Source organism: Lissotriton helveticus, chromosome 1_1, assembly GCF_964261635.1.
Source record: "Lissotriton helveticus chromosome 1_1, aLisHel1.1, whole genome shotgun sequence".
In the NCBI taxonomy this organism is placed as follows: Eukaryota; Metazoa; Chordata; class Amphibia; order Caudata; family Salamandridae; genus Lissotriton; species Lissotriton helveticus.
Genome location: NC_136057.1, coordinates 1,335,528,006 through 1,335,546,672, shown reverse-complemented (window position 1 = coordinate 1,335,546,672; position 18,667 = coordinate 1,335,528,006). Strand labels below are relative to the sequence as shown.

The window sequence follows — 18,667 nt, the reverse complement described above, 5'->3', positions numbered from 1 at the left end:
GTAGGCACTTGGCTCGGAACGCGGGACATCTTCTATCTCGTGCGTCGTGGGACCAACTGCCACACTTGTAACATGATTTCTTGCCGTCGTTGCCTGTTTGCTTCCCTTGCCATCTGCTGGTTCCTTTGGTTGCTGGGTCTTTGCCTCTCTGGTCTTTGCGGTGGTCTCCCTCTTGTATTCTGTTCACCATCATTGGGGTAGCTACGTCCTTCTTGGTTGCGACAGCACACCTCCTTGCGAGTTCCGCCCTCTTTACGATGACCATTACATCTTTGAGCGTGGTGTCTCCGCTTGCCCACAACTTGTCTTGGACATTTGTACTCGTGGTGTGCATCACGATCTGATCCTTTATGAACTCGTCTTCCCACAGTGCGTATTTACATGGGGCAGCCAGCTTCCTCAAGGCCGCTACGTATTCCTCTATGGTTTCTCCAGCCCTTTGCTTCCTCTGCTGGAAATTAAACCTGTCCACTGACACACAGATGGTGGGGCGATAACGTTCATCCAGATCTTCCAACGCATGGGCATACACGTCCTTATCAGTGTCTTCTCTCTTCTTGGGCACCAGACTCTTGTAAATCCTGAGACCCTCCGGTCCCAGGTGCAGTAATAGGATACGTTTCTTCCTTTGGGGTGTGAATGTTTCTTCATTTTCGTCCTCCAGGACCCCTATGAAATTATCAATATATTCTTTCCAGTCCTCCCATTTCATCAGGGGGTCCCCAGGTTTCGGTAAAAATTGCACCGGTGCAATTGCATAGCCTGCTGGTGTGCTCATTCTCACCTCCCTGGTCGTTGTCGTTTTGACTTCTTTGCTGGTGGGACTCCCTGGGGTGCTGTCCTTCGCTTCTGTAATGGCGTCTTCTTGGGGACTCTTAGTGTTGGTCCCCGCCTCCTCCTCTTTGGTAGCCAGCGCTGTACTGCCCTTCCGCTGTGTCGTGGGGAGGTCTGCGCAATGGCTTCACTTTCGCGGGGCGCGGTGCTGCCTCTCCGGCCCCTTCGCCGCCCCTCAGATGGCTGTGGCTCTGCCACGCTCCTCAACCCTGTCGTTCCTTGGTGGGCTCAGCCGTGCCCCCTTATGCCCTCTGCATCTGGCCGTGTGTGTCAACTCTGTGCTGTGCCCAGATGGTCTGAGGGTCGCCTACCCTGTTGCTGCCCACGTGGGGGGAGGAGGGGGGGTCCGATTTTCCTGCTTTCCCTTTCCTGCTGGGTTTCAGCTGGAGCCTCCCGTCCTCGTCGCCACTGTAAAGTTCGTTTCCTCAATAATATGCTGGAAGCTGGTTGAGGGTTTAACAGGTGTTATTTATTAAGATTTCAACAGTTATCAGGAGCGCCGGCCAGTGCTGCCGGTATAAGCCTTCCTCAGCGCGCTAATCACGATGCGCGCGCAGCGCGCCAACATGGCCCCCCGCACGTCACGTCTACGTGACGTACGTAAACTAGAATGCGCACTCTACAATTTCCAATCGCTGCCCGACAGCTATGTGAGCCTGTCGGAAGCAGAGCGGAATTCCAGCATGGGTTTCCCTCCGACCTCCAGTATCTTAATATGGCGGTCGGGCGGAAACCTCTGATAAGCTGCTGAATGCCTTTCCGCCCAACATCAAAATAGGGCCCTTAGTGTTCAATTCTAACTGCATGTATTGAAAGGGCCCTATTTGCACATATTTAGATGAATTAATGCATTTAAGCTTATAACTAGATAATATTGATTCACAAATGGTACATCTTGCCATCACATTTCTCATGTACCAGCATCCCTGCCTGAGAGCATTAGTGGAATGAAGAAAGAAAGAACATGAGACCAACCCTAATCAGCCCTTCCAAGTACCATGCGTCAGGCGCTAGCCTAACGCTTTTCAGTGAGGTGGTCCGCATCACTGCACTGAAATGCATTGTCACACATTTAAAGAGGCTCTGCTGTGTGCTATAGTACTATTATGAGCACCTCCACTGACTGTACAAAGCTCTAAGCAGTGCTTGGGGATGGCTCAGCTCGCAACTGGTAGTGGCCACAATGTTTCAGGATTTAGCGGCAATTTAAATTTGCTAACGTCGTCACATCAGAGTCTTTAGTCTCATGATGTCATGATTTTCCCACTCACCTCTAGGAGGGCGGCCAGTCTATGGCGCAAGCGCAGCACAGTTGTTTGGCAGCCAGCCTGACTAGCCAGGAGCCTGCTGCAACTTGAACCGCAAGGCCATCGTAATCATGATTCAGACCGTGGCTGAAGTCGGGGAAGACAGAAACTGCTTTGTATTGCAACCATTTATTAAAGTATTCTCCATGGATCTGAGGTTAGAAATCCACACACGCTTCATCGTAGGTAGTTGTGGCTAAGAAGTGGTCCGGTCCAGTCTTGTTGGGGATTCATTGGATTCTCCACTGGGCTGTCCCTCATGACTGCCCGCCCTTCGAAACGACAACAGCAGCAAGCGAGCGCCAGGCCCAACGCAAGGGGAGTTATCAGCGCCTTTGTTATTTTTCAGGCGTACCACACAGTTAATGGTCACTCGCGGCAACTCAAGCCTGAGACCAACCTTTTCTTGGCCTCCAAGTGGCGGTGCCTGTGCCCATGCTGGTCAAAGTGGGCTCAGCCCAATGCTTTCACATTATGCCACTCTCTGTGGGCCTACCTGCTGCTGCATCAGTCGTTTCCCAAGCCCATTCCTGCTCCAGCCTGCCTCTTCTCACCGTCGCAGGCCAAGCTTAGCACACTGTACTCTGGCCAGCTTAAACAGGACTTCACCGGAAGTACACTCTGGTTCTGCCAGCCCTGATGGTGTCAAAGCAGAACAGCTGCATGGCAACCAGTGCTGAGGCGCCGCACTTCTGGACACAATAATGTCAGGTGAGTTCAACACTCACTTTATTTCTCCACTGTAATATTATGTTTTTTATTTAGACTACACGGCTTCCCTAATAGGAAGCTGTATTATGCATAAACATATACATAAAGATGAAGCACCGGTGTGCTAGGAGCACTCTACTGTAAACCAACGTGAAACTACATCATCAAATACAAATTTAATTCCTGAAAAAAATTATGTAAACTATTGTAACACCGTTGCATATTTCGGAAAGTGATGGCTCATTACCAGGAAGGAAGGCAGCAGACACAGCAATCCACAGCACTGAATTGCCACTCTTAGCTTGTAACTTACTTGAGGGACAAATATGAAAAAAGTGGTGGCAGTCATGTCAGACAGTTTGTCCTGTTATTAGAAAGTAGGTGAAAGCCACTCTTGTTAAGTGCTCACCTGGGCACAGAGTGTGCATGGCTGTTTATTAGAAGTCAAGATGCATGATTATTTTTTATATACTATTGGGCCTCACTGCTAACATTTACTCCTATGACCTATGCCTGCCATTTAACGCATAGTGATATAATGCATGTACCCTTGCATCGTGACACAAGAGTGTCTGTGTTGGCGCTAGGCAGCCAGAACTGTGCCAGCTACAGGAGAGCAGAACTGTGCCACATCTTAGTAGACATGGCATATTTCTGTTCTATCTCTTTGACACAAGGCAGCACCTTCCCTTCCTGCACTGCGTCAAAATTTAGTAAATCTACCCCAGTGTATGGGCCCTGATCTCTCAGTTCTTGGCACCAACAAACCTGTCAGACAGAAGTCACAGTTCACTCAAGTGGCAATAGAGGAGGGCTTCAGCAACAATACCTGACAAACTTTTCCGAACAAGAGTTCACATATATTGGGATTACACCTGCCCACCCTGGAAGACCCAAGGAAGAATTATTTCCACAGGTCCTCAGGCACACCACACATATCAAAGAAGAATGCCCAATTGTTTGACAAGGTGAACTACCTTATTAAGTGAATAGCCCGCATACTATAATAATATGTGTTTTTAGAGTGCTTCATACTGAACTCTTGCTGTTTCTAAACACTATGCCTGACAGATGACCAATTTCAGTGGAATTCTGTTAGGTTTCATCACAAACCACATCTCACTTTTGCAACTGCCAGATAATGTCATGTTGCTTATTTTGGTGCGGCAAACATTTTCATTGAGATCTTGATTCAAAAAGAAAATAGGTCACCACTTATCACAAGTAGGATTGCCACTTTTCCCAGAAAAAAATACTGGCCAAATGTTTTAAGATTCTGCATAGTCCTGGGCGTGACATTTAAATAAGACTTGATACAAATATTGTCCAAATTCACTTTTAACATGGCTTTGCTACCATTGCCTAACTATCAGGCATGGATTATGAAGCAATAGTACACATTTTTAAGCACTTTCTTCCTATGTTTGGTGGTTTAAGAATTGTGGCCAACACCTGCAAATGCCCACAGGAAAACTTGGGCAACAGATTGGCAACTTTCTAAAAGTTGCATTTCTTACAAAGTTGAATTAAATTTGACTTGGGCATCAAATTTAGGTTAATGCAACAATCATTTTGATACCTTGAAGTATCAACTTTAGTAGTCCCATTCAGTAGTTAGCACAGCTTTGTTGTTAGCTTGTATCTCTGTACTCGCCAATTGGGCTACTAACATTTCCTGACAATTAGGGGTTTTACTGTTAGGCATATAAATATTTATTTATTTCATAAGTTATTCCACAGAGGAGTAACTACAAGTCACTGGAATGTATATTCCAAGGGTGAACCGTAGGCATCCTGAGAGTGGTGTCTGTGATTTACCAACATCTCACAGTCGAAGTCAAAAGAGAAAGGCCATGGATTGCCAGAGGATGTGAATTGGAGGAGAGATGGGCCCAACACTATCATGCATCAGCCTGTTGCCTGGCAGTCCTGCAGAGATAGCTGACAAAAGCAGTAAACTGGTTTTGATCTCCCTCTATTTCTCCATCATTAACCTGGTGAGACTGACATTGGATTTTCACAGCCCTTCCATGTGAGCTACTGAGATCTGCACGGGAGCCTATATGGGGAATGTATGTATACATGTGGTATGTCTAAAGCACAAAACTAGCCAAAAGGCAGGAGAGAGAATATCACACCCACAAGCAAACATGAAATCAAACTTCCATCTTAAACTACATGTGCTGTGCTGGGTTTGGCCTGGAGAACCACAAACTCGGGATTCTGAGCATAACAAGGGAGTTCAGGGTTGGCTTTAATAATAAGAAGGCATTTCTACCTAAACAAATGCTTTTTAGAAACATCAGGGTAATGAAAGACTGTGAAAAAAACATAACTTTCTAACCTGAACCATGCAGCTTGCATGCAGCTTTTTGATGGCAGTTCATAGCTCACTGTGTAGATTACAATTGCAAAATATGGACTGCACAGTAACCAAACAATTGCAGTGACAAAAGCAGTAACCAACTGAGATATCCTCATAAAATATTGTTCTTTGGTATGCATGTTACACCCTCTTTGTAGCAGGTATATTAACCCTCTGTGCTACCTTAGATGAGTTAAAGCTGCCACTACACAAACCAGTGTTTTTAAAACTGCTGCACTGCTACAAAACAGGGCCTCACTAACAAAAACGGCCCCCACCATTCCAGCCCCCCAGCAAAATGTCCGATTCCCGGTCCGGCCAGTCTGGCCCTGTAAGTATGATATATGTCACAACTTATCCTCTACTTGCAGACTTACAGAGGCACATTACAGATTCAAATGATGGGGATTAAGTGGAGTTTACATTGAGATGGCTTTAGAGTTGTCTGCCCAAGATACAGTTAAAAGGTCAATGTCCCTCACTGAGGTTGCAGCAGTGTCCCTGTGGTTGTGATAGGGCAGGAGCCAGCCTTTGTATGGGTTCAGTGACAGGAGTAAGATGTATGTGCTCTGCTAGTGAAAAACATGGCGCTCACTCAGTGAACTATATGACTGTTAAATACACTGAGGGACAATATTGGCCCATGAAAGGCAAAAGGCGGAATATGAGATTTTGAGGAGACTAGAAAATGGCTGAACCATTTTTAGCACTAGCTACAAATTTGGACAAAATGTTGGAAAATCTACGTCATGGGGCAAATAAAGGAAAAGCAAACAGTACAATTATGATTAGACCACGATGAACTGCGTCAACTTTGCTTACGCAATAACAACATTGCACACCTGAATTTGACACAAACACCTGGTGATTAGGAAGAAGGTTATCAATAGTGCAGCAGGAGTAGTGGCACGGAGTCTGGGCCACTAGGTATCCACTTCAACCAAGTTATGGCTGTATTAGACCATCTAATCAGTGAACAGGGATTCATTTGTATTGCTTGCCGCTGCGTCAATGCCCGCTTGCTACGTCACTACAGGTGGTGTGGGGAGATATGTTTCCCTCTCATCTTCTCCAGTTCTGTCAGAGATAATGCTCATGCCTCGTGTGATGAACCAAGCTCATGTTTACTTTCGAATGAAACATCTACAATCCCGCCGACATTAATTTTCAACCTTTTCTAGGATTGTGACAAACAGTGGCATCACTTCACATCAATGGAAATCAGATCAGCTCTGCTAGAAACAAGACTCCTATTAACTAGTGTGTTGATTTGTTTTTTAAGTTGGAGGATGCTGCAGTGATCCAAGGCCCCCACAGCCCCTGCCAGCTTTCCAACCAGCACCCATAGTGAGAGCCGGCAGGAGCCTGGCATTATATTTGCGTTGTCCCACCGGTTCTCACCAGGGACACCCACAGCAGAGAAATCATTGGGGTCTGCAGGAGGGGCAAAGCCACCAAAGCCCCCATGTAACTCCCTCCTCATGTGCAGTGTTGTTGCATGGATTCTACTCAGAAACAGAACTATGCTTGGGACCATAGGACATCAGCAAGTAGGGGCTGAGTCACAATACCACCTCAGTATCAATGGGCCCCAGTTTGACTAGCAATAGTCCCCCTAACCATACCAGGGAGACAAGTCAATTGGCAACCAAGAACACAACACTCTCTACACTCTCTGGGGTCGAGGTAACAGGGCACACCCTTTCGCTCCCTCACTCGTACTTGTCCACAATAAGATAAGCAGTAGACATGAAGAAAGTTTTGATTATTTATTCAAACTATTGTGCTCTGAAATGCAGTATTCAAGCACAATTGGAAAATAAATGCATTCCAGAAATACTGTTAGCATGGTTAATAATCCAGATACCCTGTAAAACCCTGTCGTATTATAAGACTTTTGACCGAAACTCCCCTCCCCTACTACTAAAGCTAAATGATTATATATAAAACATCTCTGGGGTTGCTGACAAACCCCATACATTAGCATACCCAGATGGACGCTCTACATCTCAGCAGGCTCAGTTCTTTTGTCTCAGAACTCCAGTCTCATGTGATTGTTTGTGGCTCATGGAGTCATCTATATGAAAGGACATGTGTGCACATAAGCGACAACTGGATTCTTATGTTATGTCTAGGTGCTAGTGCCTGGCCAGAAAGAACAAGGGACATTGTTGTTTGACCTTGTCGGTTGTGTTCAGACTAAATCGAAGGAAAAGAACAGAACATGAAAACATATACAGGTTCTGTGTCAAAGCACAATGTGGCACAAAAGCAAGAATGTTTATATAGTAACGTGTGTAAAAGAAAATGAGGTCTACAATGTGTATAATTAGGCTAACAGAAGGAAAACTACAATGGGCCATGCAGGAAAAACATGACAGTGTTTTCATCAATGATGTTGTTTCAGATGTTGCAGTGATGTTACCAGTGATGTCGTAGATCATGTCATGAGGAATGTAATGGATGGGGTAATTAGCAGTGCATGGCAGGGGAGCGAGTTATAGTTGCTTTAGGGCACAAGGTATGGTTACTTGAGATAATTATGACTAGTAAAATTCTGTGATTTTGTCCATGTAAAACGGTATGTTTTGACTGACGTATCTCTCTCTCTCACACACACACACACATATATATTTTACACAGAGACGGAATCACACCAAAGTTGGCAGAAAGGTAGTTCAAGTTCTAGTTCTCGGTCGAGAAAGCACCCGTTTTGCTATTTGGTGTAAATTGGTTCTGTCATTTTTGAGATATTAAAGAAAATCCAAATTTGTATATCTTTAGTTGTGATACCTATGCAAATATTGACAATCTCGTGCAAAATTCGGATTGGCTGCCATTAATTAATATAGGAAGTGTTAGCAACCATATTGGGACCCTACTCAGAGGCCCATGGACTGACTCACAGACCCACTCAGAGACTCACACACCCACTCACAGACCCATTCAGCAACTCATGTACCCACTCACAGACTCATTCAGACACTCATGCACTCACTCACAGACTGCCTCACACACTCATGGAAGCCCTCACAAACCCACTCAGACACTTTCACACCCACTAACAGATCTGCCCAGACACTCATGCAGCCACTGATATTCCACTGAGTCACTTACAAACCCAGTCACAGACCAACTCAGTGACTCATTCTTCCACTTCTAGACCACCGTGAGATACTCACACACCCACTCACACATCCAGTGAGACACTTACGCGCCCATTTCCAGACCGACTGAGACACTTCCACACCTACATAAACCCATTGAGACACTCATGAACTCACTCACACACTCACTGAGACAATCATTTGTATTTTTTTTAAGCAGATTTTATTAAGTTTTCATAATGTGCTCAAACAATTCTCAGGCATTCAAACACAATACATTGGCCTTACAACCTTTGTCTCATAGCTGAGCCCATATCATGACTTTGCCTCACCTCAGCTAAACTTGTTTAGTCCGTCAGTCTGTTCCACATAAGGGGTGAGGCCTTTCCTGTGGCAAGAGGCATATCCTAGTTAACCTGAGGTACAGTCCTACAGGGCTGAATCACGCTGTTCCTTGCTTGTGTCAGCACTGTCCACCTCTATGCATCATAGCCGAGAACAAAGAACATCTCCCCCCTCAATTCCACTCCCCCCCCGGACCCCCCCTCCTACCCCTACCTCCCCCCTCCCCTCAGACATATCTCTTCCCTAACAGCGCATTTATTGCTCATTATGTGTCCGCACACTCCATTCGAGTCCTATGACAGTAGCCCACATCTCTTCTGAGAGGACGCATCCACTTTCACGATCAATCCCCCCATTTCTCTCACCACGCTACCTGTTGTTGCGATCACATGTAGTAAAGAGGGCACTCATAGCTAGAGAGATCAGTCGTCATCATCAGTCGGGTTTTTGAGCAGATCTACCATCGCCACCCAGGATCTCGCCGAGTCCCACAATTTGTCATTGTCAGTCCTCCGAGCCAGTTGGAGCCGGAGTGTCCCCTCGCAGTCTGCCCACTTTATGACGTCTCTTAGACAGCGTGCAACACTGGGGGCCGTGACCGCCTTCCAATGGCTGGTGATTTCCCGCTTGGCTAGAACTAATCCCAGGTCCAGGAACCTACTGGTGGTTTTGTTGCGGGAAGTGTGGGGAAACCAGTGTAACAGGCACACCCCTGGAGTATGCTGCTAGTCCCTCACCGTCACCTCTGTCAATTTGGCCAGTACCTCCCCCAGTATCCCTGTAGCAAAGGGCAATCCCAGAACATGTGCATGAATGCTGCACCTTCCAATCTGCATCGTGGGCAGGTAGCGTGGGAGCCAAAGAACTCATTCATTTTGTGAGGCGTAAGATACGCCCGATGAAACACATAGAATTAGGTACGTTGAAACCTCGCGTTTCGGGAAAACTTCCAGTTTCTCTCCAGAGGAGTCCTCAAGCCCTGCGTCAGCCTCTGATATAAACACATCAACGCCTTAATCTTACCTGCGGAGGTGACCATATATTGGCAAGGGAGGAAGACCCGGGGTTCCTCCAGCCCTTTTTTCCAGTGTTTGCGCTCAGCGGCCGTTACACCCACATGTAAGAGAAAGTCCTGAGCAGGTAGTTCATGCCTCTGCATGAGATCTTGAAATGGTAGAAGTGTACCATCTTCATACAGATCACCAATGGAGGAGATCCCCAGCTTCTCCCATTCATGTAGCCGCTGCCAGTCTCCTCCGTGGGGAAGCTCCACGCAGAACCACATCGGAATCTCAGGAACATAGGCTGGGCTCCCTTTATTGCATCGCAGAGCCCTATACCAACACTGCCTCAAGACCCAGAGCTCCCTGGACACCTCCCTTTCCCGCACCGGAAGCTGTAGCAAAATCCAACTCAAGTGGTGGAGCCCTAGGTCCCCGCCTCTCTGGTCTGCCTCCATTCCTAGCTTCCCGGCCAACCGCTGTGCGAACCATTGAAACTGGGCCACATGGTAGTAAGCCTCGAAATCAGGTGCTGCAAAGCCCCCTTCCCGACGTGGACGCATCATGGTCAGCAGAGCTACTCTCCGTCTTCCCGTTCCTCATAAGAAGCTCGAGACCATAGAGTTGAGTTGGGCGAAATACTTTCCAGGTATCCAAATTGGCAGGGTAACAAAATAATAAAGTAAACGGGGAAGGGTTATCATTTTTAATAATGCCACACGTCCCGCAACCGACAAAGGCAGAGCGGCCCAGAAGTCAAGGTTACTCTTGGTGGTGCGCAGGGCCCGCCCTATGTTACCCTCAAAGAAGTCAGCTGCCTCATGGTAAATTCTAACCCCCAGATACGGCAAACACCTATCCTCCCATCTCACATCTACCCCCTCGGGAGGATCACAAGCGCTCCCCATGCATCGGAAACAGGCAGGTCTTGGCCCAATTGACTTTCAGCCATGCAACTCTCCCCAATCTCTCCAGCAAAACCCGGGCTCCCCGGAGCTCATCAGTAGTATTGGCGAGGAACATCAACAAATCGTCGGCGAACAGGGCAATATAGTGCCTCTGACCCATCCCCTCTAGACCCCTATAATGTCCCCCTGTCCGTGCCCGGACCGCCATCGGCTCCCTTGATAGAGTGAACAGGAGGGGAGACAGCGAGCAGCCCTGTCTCGTCCCCCTGCCCACGTCACAAGCAGCCAAGATTACACCCCCCATCCGAACCCTGGCCGTTGAGCGAGAGTAGAGAATCTTCGTCCATGCCACAAACTCCTAACCTAAGCCAAAGGCCCTCAGAACTCGGAACAGATATGGCCACTCTAGACTATCGAAGGCCTTTTCGATGTCTATGGATAGTACACATGCCTCACCATCTCTTGCACCCGCCTCGTATAGTAACTGACAAAGCCTTCGAATATTCATGGCCGTGTTTCGGGTAGGGATGAACCCAGACTGGTCTCCATGCACCAGAGTTGTCATGTGCGCCACCAGGTGACTGGCCAAAATACCGCTCAGTATTTTCGATATTTAACATCGCCAGGGGTCGATACGCGGTTCGGTCCCATTCCGGTTTACCCGGTTTAAGGAGCGGTACAATCACTGCCTCCCTCGTCGAAGCAGGCAGATAGCCCACTTGCTTTGAACGATTATAAAGAGACACCAGCTGCAGAGCCAGCACGTCGATGTAAGTGACGTAGAACTCCGAGGGTAGTCCGTCAGTGCCTGGGGTTTTCTTCTTGGCCATACGCTTGAGAGCTCCCCTGACCTCGTTCAATTCTATCGGTCGACCCAGGTTCTCCGCCTCTCTGGCCTCGATCTGCGGTAACTCTATGTCCAGGAAATCCCCTTCCTCTAGTTCCCTGGGGTCCAATGTGCTACTATAAAGGGTGAAATAGTAATCCAGGAATTGCGCATTAATGGCCTGCTGCCCATAGTAGGTCGTCCCCCCTCTTCCCGTAGTTCAAGGAACGGTGTGCCCCTGCGTGCCGGATTCGCCAACCAGGCTAGCGGTGCCCCTGACTTATCGCGCTCCTCATGCGCCCGCACCAGGTAGGCCCTGTAGTCGAAACATCTCAGCCTCTCGACCTATGATGCTAGCTCTTCCTTCGCCTTCAATAGCCCCTCCTGAAGGTCGTCCCGCCCCGTTCTCTCTCTTTCTTTCTCCCGGAGCCGTAATACTTCCTGCTGCACCTCGCTCAATAGAGTTCTGCACACTCCCACAGCTTCCCCAATGCACCGCCCACGGATCACCGCGTTGAATGCATCACACTCATTGTGCAGACTGGAAGAAGTGCCCACGTTGTTCTGGAAGTAGTCCTCTATGGCAGTAGCTATGGTGGTTCGGAAGACCTGATCCTCCAAGACCTCCGGCCGGAGTCGCCAATTGGGAATCATTGTTCTAATGCGAACCTAATTCAGGGTTACTAGTAGGGGGTTGTGATCAGAAGTCGTCCTGGACAAATATTCACTCATCGTGATCATTATATGGACATCAGGGGAACACAGCACCGAGTCCAGCCGGACGTGTAACTCATGGACTGCGGAAAAATAAGAGTAGTCGCGCTCCCCAGGCTGATGGTCTCTCCAGGAATCTGTAAGCCCCCAGCTCCGCTGCCAGTCCCTCCTGACCTCCACTAGTCTGTGAGTAGGGACGTCAGGGAGTGGTGGGTGGGAACGGTCCAAATCTACATCTGTCACACAATTAAAGTCTCCCCCTAAAAGAACAGGACCCGTCAGCACCCCTGCCAATGTCTGTGAGAGCTGTGTAAAAAAGGTGGACTGGTCAATATTTTGGGCATATATGCTGCCCAGTGTAATGTCCTGCCCATCCAGTCGCCCCGTGACTACCGTAAACCTACCCTCTGTATCAATCACCTGCCTCACACACTGAAATGGAACGCTTGCCCGCACCCAGACTAATGTCCCCCTTGCATAAGCCGAGTAAGAGGTATGAAAGACCTGCCTCCTCCAGCGGAATTGTAATGCCACCCCCTCCGCCTTTGTCAAGTGAGTTTCCTGAAGTAGTGCGATTTACACTCCCCTGCATATTAAATAAGTATGTACTTTGTGTCGCCGAGACTTGGTATGCATCCCCCGTATGTTCCAAGACATGACTTTAAGACCTATGGAGGTGCCCATGGATCCATCGCATGCACTCGCTTGCCTAAACCCCCTCTAGCGACATTTCTGACCCTCCCCCATCCCACCCAACATTCAAACTTCCCCCAACTCCCACACCCCAGGACAGGCACACAAAAACAGGTTCCCATCCAAACCGAACTGTTCATATCCATAACCATAACCAAGAGGAGACTCGTAGCTCACGCACAATGCCCCCAGAGGCCCCCCCCCCCTGTATGAAAAATCTGCATAGCCAGCTAGGACCCCGGCAGCCTTGTAACATCACCCCCTGCCGTACAGCCCACATCAGAGCTGCCCCCAGTACCAGTGAGTGCAACAACCCCTGCAGTAAACGACCCACACAACCTCATTGGCCCCATCAACCAAACATCCCATCAGCTGTCTGTGGGATGACATTCGGCAGTTCCATGTCAGAGAGTCCTTGGGAACATCCAGACCCCGGGCTCCCTGCTACACTCTTCTCCGCGTCGGTGTCAGTACTCGCCGGGCTGACCACCCCTCGGCTGATGGCCGCCACCGCTCGCACCGCCCTGTCTCGCTCATGCTGCTGCAGGGGAAGCCGCCCGCGAGGCACTCACAGCCGCACCTCCGCGAACCTCCAACCAGTCCCACGCCGCCTGCGGGGTAAGAAAGAAATGGGTCTCCTCGTCTGCCGTCACCCGCAGACGCGCCAGGAACAGCATAGCATAAGGGAGACTGAGCTGACGCAGCTTTCTCTTGACAGCCAGGAAGGAGGACCGTGGACGCTGGACCTCCCTGGTGTAGTCCGGAAATATCAGCACCTTACTGTTCCCTATTTGGAGGTTCTGTTGTTCTCGGGCTCTCTGCAGGATGAAGTCCCGGTCACGGTAATGCAAGAGTCTCACCACCATTGGCCGTGGAGGGACTCCACGTTTTGGTGGACGGGCCGGGAACCTATGTGCCCGCTCCAGCGCATAGAATGGGGAGAGGCCTTCTGGCGCCACCTCTGCCTGCAACCAGTTCTCCAGAAACCGGACTGCATGAGCTCCTTCTTCGCGTTCCGGGATCCCCACGATACGGAGGTTGTTACACCGGGAACGCCCTTTGCTGTCCTCCGCACGCATCTCGAGGACTTTGACTCTGTGAGTTATCTCGTTTAAAGAGTGATGCAGAGCTGTCACCTGATCCAGAATGTCCTTCATGGTGGTTTCGTGGGTCGTCACTCTCTCCTTGAGCTTCCGGTGATCATCCTTCAGCAGGGTAAGATCTGATCCGATGGCGACAACCTTTTCTCAATCGCGTTCCCGGAAGGCCACTATGGCCTGGATTATTTCTCCCAGGGTGGGATCCCCAGGCCATCCCGGTCTCCGTCTCACCTCATCGCCATCCTCGTCCTCTGTGTGCTGGTCCGGTTCCTCCAGGCAGAGCACCTCAAAGCCCTTCTTTTTTTCGATACGCGGCCCATTGTAGTGGTCAGGTACAGTCAAAATGGGCAGTGTCGGGGGAGCCCGCAGTCACACTCCGCCCCAGCAGGGCCCTACTGTCTCCGGCCGTCCGCTCCGAGGATTTCCACCCCAAACACCGCTACGAGCAGGTACCGGACCAATGTCGCGCAGTGACACCTCTCAGAGGAGCTTTGCGACGCCGAGCTGTCTGATCCGTCGTAGAGCTTGTTCACACGGTGCCTCCAGTGTCCCGCTTGTCAAAAGATGGCCCAGCACTCCACCCGTCCACGGCCGCCACCAGTTCGTCACCAGCACAATGGTATCCCGACCCACTACCAGTGCCACCTCCTATGTCTCAAGTGTCCTTCAGGGTGGTCGTCTAGGGACGCCGGCCAAGGTATCCCCCAGCCTGATGCATCAATCTCGCCCCCATTGCCAGTGGCTGCCCGCCAGGCAGCCCACAGAAACTCGCCCTCACTCCGCCCTGGCAAGCCCCCTTCTCCGCAGGTAGGTACAGGGAGTAGGCGCACCCACGACTCAGGGGCCACAAACAGCACCCCCAGGGAGACTCGCCGGTCCAGGAAGCATCGGGGGTAAGTCAGCGACAGGTGAATTTGAGGGCTCAAGGCACACTTCACAGGGCCACACCAGGGGGCCCTTCAGTGGGGCTTCCGGGCTGCGAAGCCAACAAATTCAGTCCCGGGCAGGCCGCAGTCCCAGCCCACACTCTCCGACCCCTTTATTAAGTCCTGGGCACTCCGCCGTCCGCTCCTGGGCGCCTCGGCCCGTCAATCTGGAAGCGGGTCTCCCCAAGGCAGTCCCAAGGCCTCAGGGGCCCCTACCTGATGCTGTGGAGGGCTGTTGGCAGTTAGTGGTTTCGCGCCGGTCTCCAAATGGCGCCCATTAGGTCGCGGGGGCCGCCATGTCAAGGTCAGGCAGCCACATCACCTCAGCCAGGGCGTCCCCGCCTGCACCCGCTCACAGGGAAAGTCTCCTCACCCCAATGGGCCTGAGGAAGCAGTTGCCAGCCCTCCGTCCCCAGCAGCGGGGTCGCCGTCCCCTAAAGAGTCCTCCGGTCTCGGCCGCCACTTCCAGGGTCAAGCTCCGGACCCTCAGGACATCGCCGCCATCTTGTCCACCGCGCCGGTATAAGGTAGCATAAGAAGAACGGAGACTCTCCTGCCCATTATCGCCCCCTCCGCCGCTTGCAACCTAGCTCAGAAGGGGCAGCAGGTATTCTGCTGTGTAATGTGGCACCGGGGCCTGATTTTGCCAGCCAGGATCGGTGTATGAAGAGGGCAGCCAGGGGGGAGCTCCGGAGCCCACGTCTGACTACATCGGCACTGTAGCCACGCCCCCTTAACTGAGACACTCATGCACTTACTCACACACCCACTGAGACACTAATGCACCCTTTCACATGCCCACTCATACACCTAGTCAGACACTCACACATCCACTTACAGATCTACTCAGATACTCATGCATCTACTCACAGATCTATTCATACATTCAAGCACCCACTCACAAACCCACACAGACACTCACACACCCAGTCACAGACCCACACAGAAACTCATATACCCAGTCACAGACCAACACAGACACTCTCACTCCCACTCATAGACCTGGACAGCCACTCACACACCCAATCACTGACTTATACAGCCACTCACACACTCACTGGCATAGGTTACAGGTTACTGTTAGGAAATAAAGTTAAAATACAACTTAGAAAGTCATTATAGTTAGGAAATAACATTAAAAAACTATATAAAAAAAAGAAGTCAACGGTTACAGGAACATTATAGTTAGGAAACAATATTGAAAAACTTTGGAAACTAATTGGAAAAAAACAAAGGATTCAGGAACATTATAGTTAAGAAATCTAATGAAAACCTTCAAAATCCATTGAGGCCACTGAGACACCCACTCACTCACTCACACAACCACGACACACCAAAAGACCTACTCACACACCCCGTCACTCACCCATACAGCCCTTCACAAGGTTACTCAAATATCCATACAAGCATATACATATCCATTCACACATCCATACAATCACTCACACGTCTACGCACCCTCCCATACAGCCTCTTACACAGACACTCAGTCTCCAGTACAGCCACACACATCCACTAAATTAACCAAAACCCACTTTAACAGCCACTTACTTAACCATACAACCACTCACTCACACATACAGTCACTCTCACACCCACTCATTTATCAATACAGCTACTCAAAAGACCACTCCATCACACATGCAGCTACTCAAACAACCACTTATTAATCCAAAACCTTCTTAAACAGCCACTTATTTACCTATGCAGCCACTCACACACCCCTCATCCACCCATATAGCCACTCACTAATCCATACAGCTACTCACACACTCACTCACAGACCCATATGGCTACTCACATACCCACTTATTCACTGATACAGATTCTCGCCCACCCACTTATTCACCCATTGAGATTCTCACCCACCCACTTATTCACCCATTCAGCCACTGACATACCCAGTCACTCACACATCCACTCACACACGGATACGCACAGTCACAAAGCCACTAACATAATATATGTTAAACAATTGAATCACGCATTAGTAGTGCACAAACTATACACATTTACCTTTTGTGGTAAATTAGTATACATGTTTAACTTTATAAAACACTCTCAATCACTGAAGGATGTAATCAGTGATGTTACTGACCATGTCATGAGTTTTGTGTGTCTTGTTAATCTGTGAGCCTAAGCAGCCCTCAAGGTGACAGTCAATTTGGCAATCCATTCAGTCTTCACGCCTCTTGGCAGCAGGCTCTATATGCAGTTCTGTGCGGATAGCGGATACACTGAGACGGAGATTCTAGGTCTCTCTTCACCGGCACTTATCAAGGTGGCCTCTTCACTCACGCCAGAATTTACTCTGAGTGCCGCTGATTCCTTTTCCACGAACCAGGAGCGGCCCAGGCCGGGCTCACTGCACCCACGGCCTCACTACATCATCCTTCTTACATCCAATTCGCCCTGACGAAGTTCAATCCTTGACTGAAACGCGTTGGCTGATGTATTTTAATAACCACATGGATTGTCAAAAATAAAGATTGATACAACGAAGACACTGATCGAGCTTATTTATTGATGAAATACCTTCCTGGGAGTGCACCGCTCCACTTTCCTCATAGTTCAATTTTCCTGCATGACTGGTGGCATCCCACAACGGCGGGTGCAGGAGCTGATTGTGCACACCAACTACCATCTGATGCTTGAAATACTACCTGGGGTAACACACAGAGGAAGTGCGGCACCTGGAGTACGCCGTTGGTTCTTTGTACATGTCTATATGCATTTGTTGAACCCAAAAGCAGTCATATGTTAGATGTGGCCTACTATCTTGCACTAGAGGTGAAATGTTCTGGCTTGCCTGCTTCTATAAAATTAATGAAAATGGCAGTTTCAACCATATAGCCTTTTATGAATGACCTTCCACTTTTGCCATTCGGTGTTCTGTTAATGTTTTCAAGCATCCAGATATCTTGACCACTTTCAGACTGTCTTTTGTAACAATTTTGTCTTTTCACTCTGCAGATTACACTCCTTATGCCTGTGCGTGTGGGATGGCCTGTGGCTCCTGGGACATCAGAGACAAACAGACCTGTCACTGCCAGTGCGGTGGCATTGACTGGACCAACGCTCACTGCTGCAAGATTGTTGCAAAATAAACCAAACTATCTCTTTCCTTCAGCCTCTCCAACTAGACTAGCTACACTTTATGATCCTTTTACAGCTTGCTGAATAGATGAATGAATATGTCCAACTGGTTGATTTCTTATTGGGTGTTTTTATCTACTGATTTGTAGAGAGATGGCGTGTTTTCTATGAATAAAAATGTGTATCTCTTGCTCTTAATTCCAGATATTGTATTTATTTTGTGTCTATTTCATTCTCTGTAAGTTAATTGAAAATATAATTTTCCTGTCCTTGTGACCTTCCTGATCCTTCGGTAGCCTAAACAGGTCTTCAGTGCCTGTTTTTAAAAAGGATCTTGTAATCACAAAGGGGATCCAGTGGGGGACCAAGGATTCATAACTCCCAACACAATAACCTAATACAACAATAAAAGAAATGCATCAAGTCTATAGAACTTGTCACATTGAATAAGTCGCAAAACCAGGATGTCTATTGATTTGAGAAACATTTCTATTTTAAGGAACAAAACACTCACCCTCCCACCCCCCCTTAGGTGGCATACTTTGTCATGGGGTTCTTCCTCACACCACATCCCAAAGGTCAGTGGTGTGAGCTAAAATTCTGACTCGGAAGGGGGGATGGTTGGGGGGGGGGGGGCTATTCAGCTTTTTCTTAGAGTTAGGGCCCTGTGCGAGATGACAGGGTATAGATGAGTCTGGCAGAGTGTAGTGTTGGTGGTGCAAAGATTAAAAATA

At 49.0% G+C, this 18,667-nt stretch overlaps 1 protein-coding gene across 2 annotated transcripts in view; it reads left to right on the top strand.

The window, feature by feature from the left end:
- The window catches only part of LOC144823741 (resistin-like), a 53,287-nt gene extending 35,156 nt beyond the window's left edge, over nt 1-18,131 (top strand). For both annotated transcript variants that reach the window (XM_078682534.1, XM_078682525.1), the window contains exon 3: nt 17,811-18,131. In XM_078682534.1, coding sequence (XP_078538660.1) covers nt 17,811-17,944 — 134 coding nt within the window. In that variant the 3' untranslated portion in view covers nt 17,945-18,131. The remainder of the gene's footprint in view (nt 1-17,810) is intronic.
- The last annotated feature ends 536 nt before the right edge of the window (nt 18,132-18,667 follow it).